This window comes from Gallinula chloropus (genome assembly GCF_964237585.1).
Source record: "Gallinula chloropus genome assembly, chromosome: 28".
Classification (NCBI taxonomy): Eukaryota; Metazoa; Chordata; class Aves; order Gruiformes; family Rallidae; genus Gallinula; species Gallinula chloropus.
In genome coordinates this window covers 6,439,738-6,455,687 of record NC_140113.1, presented here as the reverse complement: position 1 = coordinate 6,455,687, position 15,950 = coordinate 6,439,738, and the positions used below count along the sequence as shown (strand labels likewise).

Genomic DNA, 15,950 nt, shown 5'->3' with positions numbered 1-15,950 from the left:
GTGTCCCCCCCCCGTGTCGCACTGCGGGGGGCTGGGTCCCCTGGGACCCCCCGGGCGCCCTCCACGCAGGGAGGGGGTGGTGAGACGCGTGGCCGAGGCGTGGCGGGGACAGGGCCGCGTGGCGCTATCTGCCGCTCCCCGGGTTACGGCCCCGCGGCAGCCCCTGGGACCGAGCAAAGGGCGCGGGCCCGCCCGGCGTCACCGCCCCCGCGGGGCCGCTCCTCGGAACTCGGACAAGGGCCCGGGCGGCCCCGGTGTGTGGGGCTGCGCTGAGGGGAGGGCAGGGAGAGGGCTGGGGTGGGCTGGGGTGGGATGGGATAGGATGGGATGGGATGGGATGGGATGGGATGGGATGGGATGGGATGGGATGGGATGGGATGGGACAGGACATGATGGGATGGGGATGGGATGGGGATATGACGGGATGGGGTTGGGATGGGATGGGATGGGATGGGATGGGGATGGGATGGGGATGGGGATGGGGTGGGATGGGTCGCGATGGGCGGGGCCGGGTCGCGATGGGCGGGGCCGGAGCGCGATGGGCGGGGCCGGGTGCTCCGCGGGGTCCCCTCGCCCCGCCCCGCCCCAGCGCGCGCCCCCCGCCGCGCGCAGCCGAGCCCGGCCCGGCCCCGCCCTCCCCTTCACCCAACTCTCGCGAGACTCCGCCATCGCGCCCCGCCCCTTCTGCCCCCACCCTCCCGCTTCGCCCCGGCCCCGCCCCTCTCGCGCGTCCCCGCGCCATGCGGCCGCGCCCCCGATAGGCCCCTGCGCGACCACGCCCCCTTCTAGCCCCGCCCCCGTCGCGCGCCCCCGCGCCGCGCGGCCGCGCCCCCCGCTAGGCCCCGCAGGCGCGGCCCGGCCCGGCCATGCCGGCCAAGAGGAAGCCGGTGCTGCCGGCCCTCACCATCGCCCCCAGCGCCGCCGAGGGGCCGAGCCCCGACGGCTCCGCGGAGTGAGTGAGCGGCGCCGGGGCCCGTCCGGCCTGCGCCGCGCGGGGGGGCGCTCGGGGATCGGGGCGGGGGGGGGCCGGGCCCGGCGCGGGGTGCCCGGGCGGGTGTGCTGCGGGCGGGGCGGGGCGGGGCGGGGGCCGCGCGCCCCTGGGGCCTGGGCGGGGGACGGGCCCGGCGCGGGGGGCGGGCGGCGGGGGGGGGGGCAGCCGGGGCCCGCGGGGCAGCCGGGGCGGGGGAGCGCGGCCGCCCCTTTGTGCTCGGCTGGGCGGGGGGCTGCTGGGCGCCCGGGAAAAGCCTCCGCGTGTTTGCCAAGGCTCTGGGGAGGGTGTCGTGGTTCTCCCCGGGCCGGGCTGGGCTGCTTCTTTGAGGGCAGGGAGGGTTTTCCCTGCCCCTTGGCTTCCCCGGAGCAGCTGGCTGCACCGGAGCTCGGGGAGCTGGGCAGACAGGGCTGCCCGGGTGACCCAGCCGGCACTGGGGCTGAGCCTGGCCTCGCTGCAGAGCCTGGCTGGAGCCTCGCTGCTCCCTCGAGGGCTGAGTGCGGCTCAGATGATGGTTTTCGGTTCATTCCCTCCACTTCCCTAAAGAGACCCAACCCCAAACCACCCCACGCAGTCTCCTGACGGGCCCTCCCTTCCACTCCCCTCCCAGGGCCAACCTGGTGGACCTCCAGAAGAAGCTGGAGGAGCTGGAGCTGGACGAGCAGCAGAAGAAGCGCCTGGAAGCTTTCCTCACGCAGAAAGCCAAGGTGGGCGAGCTGAAGGACGATGACTTCGAGAGGATCTCCGAGCTGGGGGCCGGCAACGGCGGCGTGGTCACCAAAGTGCAGCACAAGCCCTCGGGGCTCGTCATGGCACGGAAGGTAACCGGGGCCAGAGGAGCCGGCTGTGCCGGGAGCGTCCCGTGCTCTGGGAGAGCCACGCGGGGTGGGGGCCTCTCCCCAGTGACCCATCTGCCCCCAAACACCTGGTCTGGGCCAGGACCTCCAGCTGGGTTTCAGGTGGAGCCTCTCCTGCCTTGTCTCTGTCCCTGAGTCCCCCGGGAGAGGCCGTGCTCTCTGTGACAGGTCCCTGGGTTTGCAGCACCTTATTCTTCTTCCCAGTGAAGCTGCTTGTAATGAACTGGCTAAACTGGGTAAGAGCAGATCTCTTGATGGTCCTGAGTGGTGGCTAACGAGGACCAGAAGCGGTGGGTGGAGGGACAAGGGCTGCTCCTCCTCAGAGAGGAGTTGGATGCCCGTGTTCCTCACCCCTCACTGCCCAGCCAGCATAGTCCTGAGCAGCCACCAGCCATTCGTCTCAGGCCTGGGTCTGTGGGTGATGTCTCTCACCGTGGTGCCCTGTAACAGAAATGTAGGAGATGCCTCCCCTGCCTCTTGGGAAAGGCAGGGCTCGGTGAGGATGGTCCATAGGATGGCTTCCATGGAAGCCTGTGGTCTTGCCTGCTGTTGGGATGCTTTAGTGGCTCTCCAGGAGCAAATGGGCTTCTCAGCTGTGGGTGAAGCCACTTTCTCAGACCCTTCCAGGCCATTTGATTGCGTTGGGTGTCGCTGGGTGATCTGGAGGTTGGTGGGAGCTCTGCTCTCAGAAGCTGAAGCAAAGGCAAGCTGCAGCACCACTGCCCTTGCTGCAGAGACCTTCCCTACCCCCAGCTGTGGTCATAGAGCATGAGGAACCCCAGGAATAACCCAGCTGCTCTTTCACATGTGTAACCTTTTTTTTTCCCCCCCTTTTCTTCTCAAACTCTCTGTGGTTTCCTTGATATCAGAGCACCTCTTCTTCTTACACCACCTCCAGCACTTGTGAAAACAGTCCCATGTGCTGAGTCAGATCTGCATCAAGCTTCTCACTCATCCTTCCGCTCTGTGTCCCTGTGTGCTCCCTGCTCGAGACCCACAGTCGCCAAGGGGCTGCTGGTGTGCAGGGCAGCTCCTCACCCTTCATCCTTTATCCTGCATGTTGGGCTGTGGAGCAGTAAGAGACCCTTCTAGGGGAGCTCTGCTTTGATACCCCCCTCGGTTCTTTGCTGTGGGCTTGTCCCTGTAGCTCCTGCACGGCTTTTTTCCCCTTCTCCCAGCATCACACCTCAAACATTGCTTGTTATTGTTACTGGTTTCCTCTCTGGGCAGCTGATCCACTTAGAAATCAAACCAGCCATCAGGAACCAGATCATCCGGGAGCTGCAGGTGCTGCACGAGTGTAACTCCCCCTACATCGTGGGCTTCTACGGAGCCTTCTACAGCGATGGGGAGATCTCCATCTGCATGGAGCACATGGTGAGTGTCCTGCTGCTGCTGCCCTGCTCCCGGGGCTGCTCCAAGCCGCTGCTCCTCCAGCCTTCAAATGGCAGGTGAAACGTGGCGCCGGCAGCGCCGCCGGCTGCTGGTGTGCGGCACGGCCGTGGGCAGGGCTGTCAGGCTGCTGCTTGGGTGCTGAACTGAGAGTCACTGGGGGTTGAAAGCGGAAGCAGAGGTCTGGGGTTGGCCAGGCGGAAATGGTGTAAACCTGCAGCTCTGGAGACGCTCACGGCGCAGCCTGACACCCTTCGCTGCTCCCTCCCAGAGAGGCGCCTTGTCGCTCCCCCAGATCAGTGCTGACAGCATCATCTTCGCATTTCCCACCCAGGGAGGGGGGGAGAGGAAGCTCAGAACTAGCAGCACGAAGCTGAGCTGATAGGAGATAGTGTTAAAAAGAGTTTCCCACAAGAAGCTTGAGCTCAGATCACTGGAGAGAGTCCAGAGGAGGGACAGGGATGCTGCAGGGAGCTGGGGCTGTTCAGCCTGGAGAGAAGACTAAGGGGGGACCTGATTAATGTTTATAAACATCTTAAGTGTGGGATGCAGGGGGACATGGGCAGCCTCTGCTCAGTGTCTGTGGGGACAGGACAAGGGGCAATGGGCTCAAGTTGGAGCACAGGGAGTTCCCCCCAGTGTGGGGAAGAACTTCTTCCCAGTGAGGGTGAGGGAGCCCTGGGACAGGCTGCCCAGGGGGTGTGGAGTCTCCTTCTCTGGAGAGATTCCAGCCCCGTCTGGACACCGACCTGTGTGACCTGTCCCAGGGACCCTGCTTGGGCAGGGGGTGGGACCCCATGGGCTCTGGGGGGCCCTTCCCACCCCTGTGATTCTGTGATGTGCTTTAATTTCCTTTCCTGCTGTAGAAGGAACGTGCTTGGTACTGAGTTGTCTCAGACAGCTGAGCTGGGGTGCTGTGTGCTGCTCCCTCACCACTCCCCTTCCCTGGACGTGCTTCTCCCTGCAGCCTGCTGCTGTGTTTTCTTGCTGGGGATTCGTGTGTTGATCCTTTGGCTGCTCTTTATTTTAGGATGGTGGCTCTTTGGATCAAGTATTGAAAGAAGCCAAAAGAATTCCTGAGGAGATCTTGGGGAAAGTCAGTATAGCGGTGAGTCCCTGCGCTCGGCGGGCTTCTGGGAGGGTTTTGTGGGCATGGTTTGGGAATGATGCTTGTGTTGCCTTGGAAGCTTTCCCTGGCTCCCCATATGCCTGTCCTTGGGCAAGAGGAGGTGTTGTGTGTGCAGGGAGGAGGGAAGCGTGTTCCCAAGCACTCTCCAGAGCTCTGACCCCTCGAGCTGTGCTGGTCAGTGCTGACTTCTCCTGCAGAAGGTTTGGGAGAAGCTGCTTTGGGTGGTAAAGCCAAGACCTGCCCTTGACTTGGTGATCAGATTGCAAACTGGGATCACAGAATCCCAGCCTGGTCTGGGTTGGGAGGGACCCCAAGGGTCCCAGAGCTCCAACCCCCTGCCACAGGCAGGGACACCAACCTCCAGGCCTGGAGCTACACAAGGCTGCCCAGGGCCTGCTGAGGGGCAGCTCTCCTCTCTGGGCTGTGGTGTGGTAGCACCCAGACGGTGTGTCCCTGAAGGGAAAGCACTTCCCAGCTCTGGTCTCATCCTGTCTTTGGTTTCCTTCCAGGTGCTGAGAGGCTTGGCCTATCTGAGGGAGAAGCACCAAATCATGCACAGAGGTGAGTGGAGGAGCCTAAAAGTAACTGCTGGTGGTGCAGGAGCCCTGTGTGATACCTGGAGCCGTGTTTACACTCTCCCCTCTCCCTGCTGCCAGACGTGAAGCCTTCCAACATCCTGGTTAACTCCCGAGGAGAGATAAAGCTCTGTGATTTCGGGGTCAGCGGCCAGCTCATCGACTCCATGGCAAACTCTTTCGTGGGAACTCGGTCCTACATGTCTGTAAGTTCCTTTCCACTTTCCCCTGGGGTTTTTTGGGGGTTATTCGGGCTCAGCTCTTGCAGGATCAGTGTGCAGAGTCTGGTTTGCTCAGGGTTCTGCTCTCGTGTCTCCATCCTCACCCCAGCTGCCCCAGCCCCTCTTGGCATCGGGGTGAGCACGGTGCTTCTGCTGGAGAAGCAGCCACCTCCACGTGCTCCCAAGGAGCTGGCACCTTGTTTTCTCCAGCCTGTGCTTGGGTAGCAGTGGAAGTGCAGAGACTTGCAAAGATGGTTTGGATCCCCCAGATAACTCCATGGTTTCTTCTGGCAAGTGCTCGTGGCTTCACCAGACCCTCTTCTCTCCCTGTGTGGGAAGCTCCACCCGTGACAGGGAGCACAGGGTGGGTGCAGGGCTGGTGCACCCACCTCCTCTGCTGCTTTGGGTGCACTTGCTGGCAAAGCAGAGGTAAAAAGCCTGGGGCAGGAAGGGTTTGGTGGAGGCTGAAGGGAAATTAAAGCCAAGAGCTGGCTGTGCCTCTCCTTTAAACGAGGTTTGACATCAGTGCTGGAGACAATACAGTGTCTGCAACAAGAAAAGTCCCTCCTGGCTGGCTCAGAGTCCCCAGGACCTGCTGGGGGGGGAAGGGGGTGGGGGGTATGAGCAGTGGGTCGGTAGGGAAGCTGTCAGACTGTGCTGAGCTCTGAGCTGCCCTCGTATTTTGGGAATGGTTATTCAAGTAGTGTTATAGTTAGACAGGGGCTATTTAAAAGTACCATCTCCCTTGCTGGCTCTGTGCAGCTGACTCAAAGCTGCCAGTGTGGGTGACTTGCATTTGATTAGGTTTTTTGGGGGGGTTTAAATGTAGATTTCTTTAATTTTATTCTTATTTTTCTTCTTTAAACGGTAAAAGCCTGGAGTGGATTGTCTGCTCCTGGGATTCCTGTTGGGTATTAACAGGGACAAGTAGGAAAAGATGAAAAGGGGAGAGGGGAACGTTAATAAATTGGATTTATTAGATGTCTGTGTACAGAGAAATCGATTCCAGCCATGTGCTCTGGACTCCTGAGGATAAGCAGCTGTACATGCTCCTCAGCCATAGCTGTGGAGTAGGTGCCTACAAGTTCTTTATGTTTGCACAGGATGTGTCATAGAATCACAGAATCCCAGCCTGGTCTGGGCTGGGAGGGACCCCAAGGGTCCCAGAGCTCCAACCCCCTGCCACAGGCAGGGACACCAACCTCCAGGCCTGGAGCTACACAAGGTTGCCCAGGGCCCCAGCCAACCTGGCCTTGAACACCCCCAGGGATGGACAGGGCACCCACCCCCTCTCTGGGCAGCCCCTTCCAGCCCCTCACCACTCTCTCTGCAAAGAACTTCCCCCCAATATCTCCTCTCACCCTTCCCTCCTCCAGCTTCACTCCAGCCCCCTTGTCCTGCCATTATCTCCCCTCTTAACAAGCTGATGCCCCTCCTGTTCCTCTGCTCCCTCCAGGGACTGGGAGGCTGCAGTGAGGTCCCCCCACAGCCTCCTCTTCTCCAGGCTGACCCAGCCCAGCTCCCTCAGCCTCTCTCCGTAGGGGAGCTGCTCCAGCCCTGTGATCACCTCTGTGGCTCCTCTGCGCCCTCTCCACCAGCCCCACATCTATTTCCTTGCACGTGACCCCCTCTGTGACCGAGCTTTCCCCTGGAGAGGACCTGAGATGGAGAAGCCATCAGGATGTGGAGTCCCCTCTGCTCGGTTCTGGGGCTATGAGGGATCTCCTCGTTGGCTCTGTGTGTCACCGGCTCTTCCCCCCGTCTCTCCTTCCAGCCCGAGCGGTTGCAGGGCACCCACTACTCGGTGCAGTCGGACATCTGGAGCATGGGTCTGTCGTTAGTGGAGCTGTCCATCGGCAGGTACCCCATCCCCCCGCCAGACTCCAAGGAACTGGAAGCAATATTTGGCCGTCCCGTGGTGGACGGGGCAGAGGGAGAAGCTCCCAGCGTCTCGCCGCGGGCCAGGCCCCCAGGACGCCCCGTCAGTGGTAGGGGCTGTCGTGTGCATTGCAAAACCCAACCCCGACCCAGGCAGCCGTGGGGGAGAAGGGGGTTGGGGCTTGTTGGGTCTGCCTGGGTCAGCTGCAGGTGCTGGGCGAGGTCGTGGTGGGATGGTGAGCTGGGGAGGCTGCTCTCCCTCTGCAGAGTGCTGGCAGTGCTCTGGCCGTGGAGATTTGTGGGGAAGGTGAGCAGGTGGCTCTCAGGACACCAGCCAGGCTCTGCTGAGACTCTTTTGAAGAGCTCAGTTCACCTCCCTTTGGACTCTGCCGTGTCCCGTGAGGAGGCTGGAGCCACCCAGCTCGCACACGCTGGGGATGGTGCTGGCTGTTGAGGGGCAGCCCCGCAGCGCCTGTCGCTCCCACAGGCTCCTCACGAGCCAGGGCCAGTGCTTTGGGAATGGCTTTGCTGGGAGCACTTGTTCAAGTCCCAAAGCAGCACGAGTGCACCAAGGAGGCTCTGCTCCAGCCGTTTGCTGGGAAGCAGAAGGCTCTAGAAGCTCCTCCTGCCTGCCACAGCAGATGGTCTGGTACTCTCCAAATGTTCCAAGCTAGGAAATAAATCTGGACTATGGGCAGAGTGAAGGAAAGCTGAGATTTCAGAAGGCATTTGTGGGTTTCTCTTGGTAATTTGGGGGGGGGGGGGATATGTCTCTGCCTCTCCCATGAAATGAAGCCCTTGGCTGTCCCTGAGCAGCCTCTCACCCTTGTTTTTGTCATCTTAACCATGCAGGCCATGGGATGGACAGCCGGCCTGCCATGGCCATCTTTGAACTGCTGGATTATATAGTTAATGAGGTGGGTGTTTCTCTATGCTTGGCTCTGCTGGGCTTCTCTGAGGTACCACAGCATCGTGCCTGCTCTGCTGAGTCAGGGTGGGCTCCAGCACCTTTGCTTTAGCAGGGGCTTTTCAGGGCTCTGAGCTGTGCTGGGGCCCTTTCCCCCTCCCTGTTCCCTCTCACCATCTCTTCACGTTTGCAGCTCTGGGTTTGGAGTAAGGCTCTGCATCACGTTCATCCACCATAGGCACTGTCAGAGCTGGGGTTTGGGAGGTTGGACCCAGAACTGATGCTGCAGTTTTGGCCTCCTGGTTTTGGCAGCGATTCCCTGTGGGGTCCTGATTTTGGGGATCGATAGTTCATAGTGGTTTCCATGTCTCAGTCCCCCCAGCTGCACCTGGTTCTGGGGCAGGGGTTTGCTGCTGGGGGAGAAACACAGGGAGCAGTTCTCTGATTTCCAAGGACAGTGTGGAGGAAGAGGGGGAGGAGTAGGAAGAGGAGGAAGGGGAGGAGGAGGATGGCTGCAGAGCACAGCTTTTTGCAGCTCATCCAGGCATGTAGGTGATTTTATTTTTCACCCATTAACACCCAGTGCTGAAGAAAACCCCTTCTCCTTTTCTCCCCAGCCACCTCCCAAGCTGCCAAATGGAGTTTTCACACAAGATTTCCAGGAGTTTGTAAATAAATGGTAAGGATTTGTGCTCTGGCTGAAGGTGGGGACCTGTGCCCGCTGCTCCACCCGCAGCGTTGGGTGTAACACAGTGTTCCCCGTGGGTGATTCTCCCCCTGGCTGTAGCGTCTCCCTGTGTTGTGCTGGGAGCTCCTGCCTGAGAAGGATGGAATAGAAGCTGTTTATTCAGTTTATTCCCAGTGATGCTTTGCAGTGTTGCAGCACCTTCTGAAGCTGAACCCAGAGCAGATCGCTGTGCTGTGACTCACAGCCCCACGCAACCATCCACTTCCAGACCTTCTCAGGCAGGGAGGGGGGACACCTTGAAGGTGCTGCTGCAGCTCCCATTAAATCCCAGAGATTAAGCATTACAAAAATCACTAACACCCACTGAGTGTTAGGTCCTTCCCCATTTGCAGGGCACAATTCATCCTGTCTGAATGTCTAGAAGAGACACATCCTGCTCCTCTCCCTGGGAGCTGGGCTGTTGCAGATGATAATTCCCAGTCATTTCCAAGCTCCTGGGGAAAGCAGCCAGGAGACCAAGTAGCTTTGGGTGAAGCTGGAGACCTCTCCAGTCAGATAACTGGTTCCCCCACAAGAAACATCTCAGCGTTGGTTTTTTGCTCTCCTCTTCTTCTCATTTCAGCTTAATTAAAAACCCAGCAGAACGGGCAGATCTGAAGATGCTGATGGTAAGTGAGGGGAGCAATTTTCTTTCCACAGTGGGGTGGCACCAGCTCTGCTGGCTGCTGCCCCGTCCCTGTCTGTGCTTCTCTTGCTGGAAACTCCCAGGCTGAGTTTAAGATGAGTTAAATAGGGCCCAGGAGAGGGAGTGACTCACCTTTGATTCAAAGGCAGTGATGGTATCTATCCCGTGAGGAGCCTGGGGTGGGAACCACCCAGCTGTCCCATGTCTGCAGAGCTGCCTGGGACAAACATTTGCCTCCTGAGCTGGGCAGGTGAATATTTGGGTGGAATATTGAGCCAGCAACGTGGGCTCACAGCCCGGGAAGCCAACTGTGTGCAGGGCTGTGAGCAGCCCGGTTTGGGTGAGGGAGGGGATTCTGTCCCTCTGTTTTGGGGATCCCCTGCCTGGAGCACCGTGCCCAGCTCTGAGGTTCTCAGCATAAGGAAGATTCAGACCTGCCCCAGCTGTGAAGATGATGAGGGGGCTGGAGCATTTCTTGTGTGAGGTCAGGGGAAGAGCTGGGCTGGAGAATAAGAAGGCTGTGGGGAGAGCTTTGAGCCCCTTTCAGCCCCTCAAGGGGCTCCAGGAGAGCTGGAGAGGGGCTGGTGCCCAGGCCAGGGAGGGCCAGGCCCAGGGGAACGGCTTCAGCTGCAGGAGGGGGATGGAGAGGGGCTGGGGGCAGAAATCCTTCCTGGGGAGGGGGGAGGCCCTGGCACAGGGTGCCCAGAGAAGCTGGGGCTGCCCTGGGGTCCCTGGCAGGGCTCAAGGCTGGTTGGATGGGGCTGGGGGCACCCTGGGCTGGTGGGGGGTGTCCCTGCCCGTGGTAGGGGGACACTGGGCGGCCTGAGGGACTTTCCAACCCAAACTGGTTGGATTCTGTGATTTAGTTACAGTAAAGTCACCTCGACTATCGAGAGAGGCCCCTTCCCACCCACACCGCTCCACGAGCCCAGCTCAGCCACGGTGCCCTGGGCTGTCGTCCCTTGTGTCACACCGGCCACCCTGGGCTCCACCCAGGGGCTCCCCCGTGGCCCGTGCAGACGGGGTGGCCAGTGTCGTCGTGTCGGGGCTGTCCTGCCCCTGCTTCCCCTTACCCCCTGTCTCCAGGGTTTGGGGAGCTGCAGCATCATCCTCCACCCCCCCAGGGAGCGGCGGCTCGCTCTGCTTGCAGGCTGGGTCCTGCGGGCTCTGCTCTCCTTTGCACCCCCCTTGCTCCCGTGCCAGCGTGTGGTTTACGTGGCCAGCCTGGCCTCAGAACCCGGCCACGGGGCTGCAAGGAGCAGAGAACCACCTCAGACTTCGCTTTCAGCGCCCCAGAGCAGCGTGAGCTGCCCCAGCAGGATCTCCGTGCTTCTCCAGGGTCTCACCCGCAGGGACTGGCTCTGGGGAGCCAAGGCCCGGCCAGGGCGATGTTCCTCACCGTCCCTTCCCCTTGCAGAGTCACACCTTCATCAAGCGCTCCGAAGTGGAGGAGGTGGATTTCGCCGGCTGGCTGTGCAAAACGCTGCGGTTGAACCAGCCCAGCACACCCACCCGCGCCGCCATGTGAGGCCCGAGCGACCGCCCGGTGTCAGTACATCTGCCTCTTGTCACCATTTCCTCCCCTTCAGTAAATGACAGAACTTGCCCTCCTTCCCTCTCCCCCCCCAGCCCCGGCCCCTTCTCGCCTCGCGTCCCAGCAGCAAAGCACCGTCCCTTCAGAAGGGTCTTTCTTGGCTGCACCCCCCTCTGCCCCCCTCGTCCCTCCCAGCCAAAACAGGGTTGGTTTCTTTGGATGTGGGGGTGTTCCTGGCGTCTCTGCTCCAGCTCTGGAGCTCCTGACACGTGGGACAACGTGGTGCTGCTTATGTTTAATTTTCCTTTTGGGGTTTGGTTTTTCTTTTGGAGACACGTTCACTTGGGTTACAAAGGGGTGGGGTGTGTGTGGGGGGGGGTGTGTGTGTGGGGGGGTGTGTGTGTGTGTGTGCACACGCTTGTGCACACACGTATGTGTGAGATGGGACCTGCACGGCAGAGGTTTTGCCTCTTCCCCCATCCCTGGTTGTCATGGGGGCAGAGAAGATGGTGGGGCCAGGGATGGAGAAACCCAACCTGAGGTGGCCTGACACAGCGTCACCGTCCTGCCCCGGGGGTGGCTGGGGCTGAGGTGGGTGTCTTGGCTGCTGGGGGAAGGTCTGTGGGGTGATTCATGGCGTAGCCAGAGAAGAGCAGAGTGGTGAGCACCATCCTGGCCTGGCTGGGGGTGGGGGAGAGGCTTGTGCGGTGGCTCCTGCGGGGTTGTGAGGCCCGGCCGTGTCGCAGGCCCGGCCGTGTCGCAGGCCCGGCCGTGTCGCACGCTGGGTGTTCAGCGAAGGGTCTGGGTGGGCTGAGCACAGGCCGAGCTCTGGGCTGGTGGGAGCCCTGGGGGGGGTGTGAGTGGCTCCCCTGGGACTGCAGCTCCCCGAGGAGTTGTGGCTGGCGCCTTTGGGTGCTGAGGTGAGATGAGCGCCTGGGCAGCTTTCCCTGGCTCCTTCCCCGTGCAGAGAGGTGGGAGGCAGAGCCCTGCTGTCCCCATGGCCAGGGCAGAGCGGGACTAGCCTGGGAGTGGGCTCCCTCCTGACCCCACCATCCCTTGAGGACCGGGGTGGGAGGAAAGATAAACCCCTCCAGGCTTCCAGTTTGCCCCCTCCAGCTCCTCTCGCCCAGCCCAGGATGTCTGTACCCCAGGGCTGCCGGTCAGACCCCCACCCTGCTCCCCTCCGCAGGAGGAGCAGGGTGCCTTGGCTGGGGGGTGAACCCACCCAGCCAGACCCTCCGTGTCCTGAGCCCTCAGGTTTTCCAGAGGCCACCTCAGCCTTAGGTCCCCTTGCAAAGCCCCTGGGGGCCTGGGGGGCTGAACTCCTGTGCAATGGCCGGATCTGTCCCCAGCTGCGCTGTGGGGGTGGCAGCTCTCACCTCTTTTTCCACCACCTGAGAGCTTTCAAGTGCTTCACCCCCCTGTTCCCACACCTGGGACTCTGTGATCCCCAGATTCCCCCTGAGAAGATCTTTGGAAGGTTGGTGAGATTTGGTTTTGGTGGTTTTCATCTTTTTTCTTGGCTGGGGTTTGGGATTTTTGGGGGGTTTTTTTGACCTCTTGGGTTGGTGGCTGACGTCCCCTCTGCCTGTGCTCGGGTCCCACCACGCCAGCCCCCCTCTCCCCCCAGAAGAAAGCTCTCTGATTTGGTCACCCCAAACCCCTCGTACCCATTTCTTTCCCCTTCCAGGGTGAAGGCGCTGCCCTGTTTGGGGCAAGCGTGGGGGGTGGCTGCGTCCCCTCCCTAAGGCAAACCCACGATGAGGGGGAGTTGACACCCCAAATTTAGGGGGGAGAGGAGAGGAGGAGGTCTGTGCTTGCTGCCTCAGCTCACGGGTGGGCAAGGCACCCCAGAGCTGCGGGGTGCTCGTCGTTAATGGTTAAATTAAGTGGGAGAAGGGGAGCAGGGACAGTTCATAAAGCTTTAGGGTATTTACAGGTTGGTTTTGGTGCTGGGTTTGGGAGGAGGAGGAGGAGGAGGAAGCTTAGCGAGCGTTTTGTTGGTGCAATTTTAATTATTTTTTTTTTAAACTCGGTATTTTCATCATGGAGAGAAAAAAATAAAAAATAAACAATAAAGGGCACTTTACATTTACAGGCCTTTGCTTGTCTTGGCTGCGCCCAGAGGGGCTGTCCCTGCTGCCGAGCCCCGCGGCCGGCGGGGGGGAGCGGGGTCACTGTCCCTGCTTGGGGACGCGGCTCTGAGCCGGGGTGGTGATGAGCTGGGGGCTCCATGGGGATGGGACTCTGGCTTGGCCGTGCCGGGGGGCTCTGGCCCGGATGAGCTGGGGGCTCTTGCTGGGATGAGGCTCGGGATTGGCCATGCCGGGGGGCTCTGGCCGGGCTGTGCCGAGGCCTCTCGCCAGGATGAGCCGGGGGCTCTGGCTGGGCTGGGCCAGGCCCGTGGCTCTCTGGGATGTGCTGGTAGCTCTGGCCGGGATGAGCCGGCAGCTCTGGCTGGGCCATGCTGGTGGCTCCTGCTGGGATGAGCTGGGGGCTGTCACTGGGATGAGGCTCTGGCCGGGCTGTGCTGGCGGCTCTGGCTGGGCTGTGGAAGGGGCTCTGGGCTGGATGAGCCAGTGGCTCCCACCAGGACGAGCCGGGGGCTTTCACTGGGCTGAGGTTCTGGCTGGGCTGTGCTGGGGCCTCTCACCAGGATGAGCCAGGGGCTCTGTGCCGAGCCAGGGGCTCTGTCTGTGCCGAGCCAGGGGCTCTCACTGGGACACGGTGGTGGCTGTGGCCGGGATGAGCCGGGGCCTCTGGCTGGGCCATACCAGTGCCTCCCGCTGGGATGTGTCAGCGGCTGAGGCCGGGACCAGCTGGGGTATCTCTGGGCCGTGCTGGTGTCTCTGGGCCGTGCTGGTGGCTCTGGCCGTGCTGGTGTCTCTGGGCCGTGCTGGTGGCTCTGGCTGTGCTGGTGGCTCTGGCTGTGCTGGTGGCTCTGGGCTGTGCTGGTGTCTCTGGGCCGTGCTGGTGGCTCTGGGCTGTGCTGGTGGCTCTGGCCGTGCTGGTGTCTCTGGGCCGTGCTGGTGGCTCTGGGCTGTGCTGGTGGCTCTGGCCATGCTGGTGTCTCTGGGCCGTGCTGGTGGCTCTGGGCCGTGCTGGTGGCTCTGGCCGTGCTGGTGGCTCTGGGCTGTGCTGGTGGCTCTGGCCGTGCTGGTGGCTCTGGGCTGTGCTGGTGTCTCTGGGCTGTGCTGGTGGCTCTGGGCTGTGCTGGTGGCTCTGGGCCGTGCTGGTGGCTCTGGCCATGCTGGTGGCTCTGGCCGCGCTGCCCATCAGCTGCCTCCAGCGGAAGGCGGCAATAACAGAGTCATCTTGGCACGAGGCAGCCCCAGCCGGGAGGGCTGCGAGGGCTGAGGCTGGTGCGATGCCCTGACTCCTGCCTCAGGCAGGATGGGCCCAGATCTGAAATATTCGGGGTAAAATAGTCTCAGTTTTTAAATATTTGGGGGGACAAAAAGCGGGGGCAGGGGGTGTGAAGCTGGGCTCTGCCAGCCCGGCACAGCCTGAAGAGCAGCTTTGTTTTGCAGAGTTTCTGGGCTGTGAGCGATGCTGGGGCTCTGGGGAGGTGATGCTGGGTGCTGACCCCCTCCCCGTGGGCTCCCTGATGGGAAACTCCCGTGGTGGGCGCTTTAGGGGGGGTCCTGGCAGTGCTTGTCAAGGTGCCGTGGGGTCCCCTGGCAGTCTGGGCTGCCCTGCAGAGACCAGGAGAAACTCACTGCACCCGTGGGAGCTGTGGCAGGTTTAGGTGAGGGGTAGGAATTTGAGTGGAGGTCCTGGGGGGTCCCCAGGCTGGGCATGAGCACGGCCCCTGCGGCACAGCAGGGGTTTTGGGGTGCAGGGAGGAAGGGGTGCAGACAGGGGTGGGGGAAGGGCTGCCCCCCAGCCCCGCTGCTTTCGCTGGGATGGGATTGGGGGGGGGGGGTTGGGGTCCTGACCCCCCCCCCAATATGTGGGTGCTCTCCCTATCTGTGTTGCAGGTAATTTTGGGGTGACCCTGGTGCGGGAAGGGCCTGCGGGGGGGCCGTGGGGCCGGGCTGGGACTCCATGTTCAGGCGGGGGGGCTCTGGGCGTGCCCCCAGCCGTGGCGGGGGAAAGCGAAAGCAGCCGGCGAGCGTGCGGCTGCCGGCGCATGGCAGGGCCCGGCCCTGGGGTGCTGCCTGGGGGGGGCCCTCGGCCCAGCCCCCACCCCAGCCCTCCGTACCCCCCTCCCTCTCCCCTCCCCCACACGCGCTGTGCCCCCCATCCGCCTCCCAGCTGGGTTTCCCCACCTGCAGAACGGGGTTACCGTTACCAGCCCCCTACCAACACCCCTCTGAGCCCCCCCGGGCACCCACCGGCTGGGGTGAGGTGGGGGTGCAGGGTGAGTAGTGTGGCCCCCCTGGGGGTGCTGAGCTGAGTGTAAGGGGAGAAACGGGGAAACCCCGGGGTGCTGGGCTGAAGCAGAGGCCCCTGGGAGCCCCGGGGGTCTCTTGCTCAAAGCTTTTCCTTTTCTTCCTCTGCCTTTAATTATTCTTAGTATTAATTATTATTAATCCACCCTCTTCCCTGGCCTCCTCCCGGCCGGGTGCCCACCGGCAGCCCCTGCTCCCCCGGCTAACCTGGCCCTGCAGGAACCTGACCTGGGGAGCCGTTCACTCTGGAGCGTAATGGTGGGGAGGTGCTGCTGAGCCGGCGCTGGGGGGGGGGGTGTGGGTGGGGGTTGGGGGGTGGCAATTGCCATCCTGCCCCCCCCCCCGGGGGTGTCTTTGGCAGGTTTGTCCTGTCCCCTGTCCCTGCCCCGCTGGCTCCCAGCCCACCGCTGACCTTGGGACCGTCCCCTTCCCCGCCTGGGGGGGGGGTGGGGAGTGGGGGGATCCGGAGGGACACGGGGTGGGCGGGAGGAGGGGTGACATGCGGGGGGAGGGGTAGCGGGGAGCGTCGAGTGTCCTGCGGGGCGGGGGTGACCCCAGTGGAGAGGTGCCGGGGGGTGACGCGGGGGGCGGGGGGGGGCGGGGAGAGACATTCTGGGGAGGGGGACGCGAGGGGGGGGGTGGGGGGGATCGCAGCGGCGCGGGGAGGGGCCCTGAGGGGTGACACGGAGGGAGGGGGGCGCC

At 62.3% G+C, this 15,950-nt stretch overlaps 1 protein-coding gene across 1 annotated transcript; it reads left to right on the top strand.

Annotated features, from left to right (window-relative positions):
• Nucleotides 1-849: 849 nt before the first annotated feature.
• Nucleotides 850-11,153, top strand: MAP2K2 (mitogen-activated protein kinase kinase 2). The gene is made up of 11 exons (XM_084276172.1): nt 850-952; nt 1,599-1,809; nt 3,076-3,222; nt 4,268-4,345; nt 4,876-4,927; nt 5,023-5,147; nt 6,937-7,150; nt 7,893-7,957; nt 8,565-8,626; nt 9,258-9,303; nt 10,738-11,153. The coding sequence occupies exons 1-11, from the start codon at nt 867-869 to the stop codon at nt 10,846-10,848; spliced, it is 1,197 nt and encodes a 398-aa protein (XP_084132298.1). The 5' UTR covers nt 850-866; the 3' UTR covers nt 10,849-11,153.
• Nucleotides 11,154-15,950: the final 4,797 nt, after the last annotated feature.

Bases quoted from the DNA above. Each gene is read 5' to 3' on its own strand.
- MAP2K2 (XM_084276172.1), top strand. From the start codon at position 867: ATGCCGGCCAAGAGGAAGCCGGTGCTGCCGGCCCTCACCATCGCCCCC. The intron at 1,810-3,075 runs GTAACCGGGGCC...CTCTCTGGGCAG, and splicing joins GGCTCGTCATGGCACGGAAG to CTGATCCACTTAGAAATCAA. The intron at 5,148-6,936 runs GTAAGTTCCTTT...CTCTCCTTCCAG, and splicing joins GAACTCGGTCCTACATGTCT to CCCGAGCGGTTGCAGGGCAC.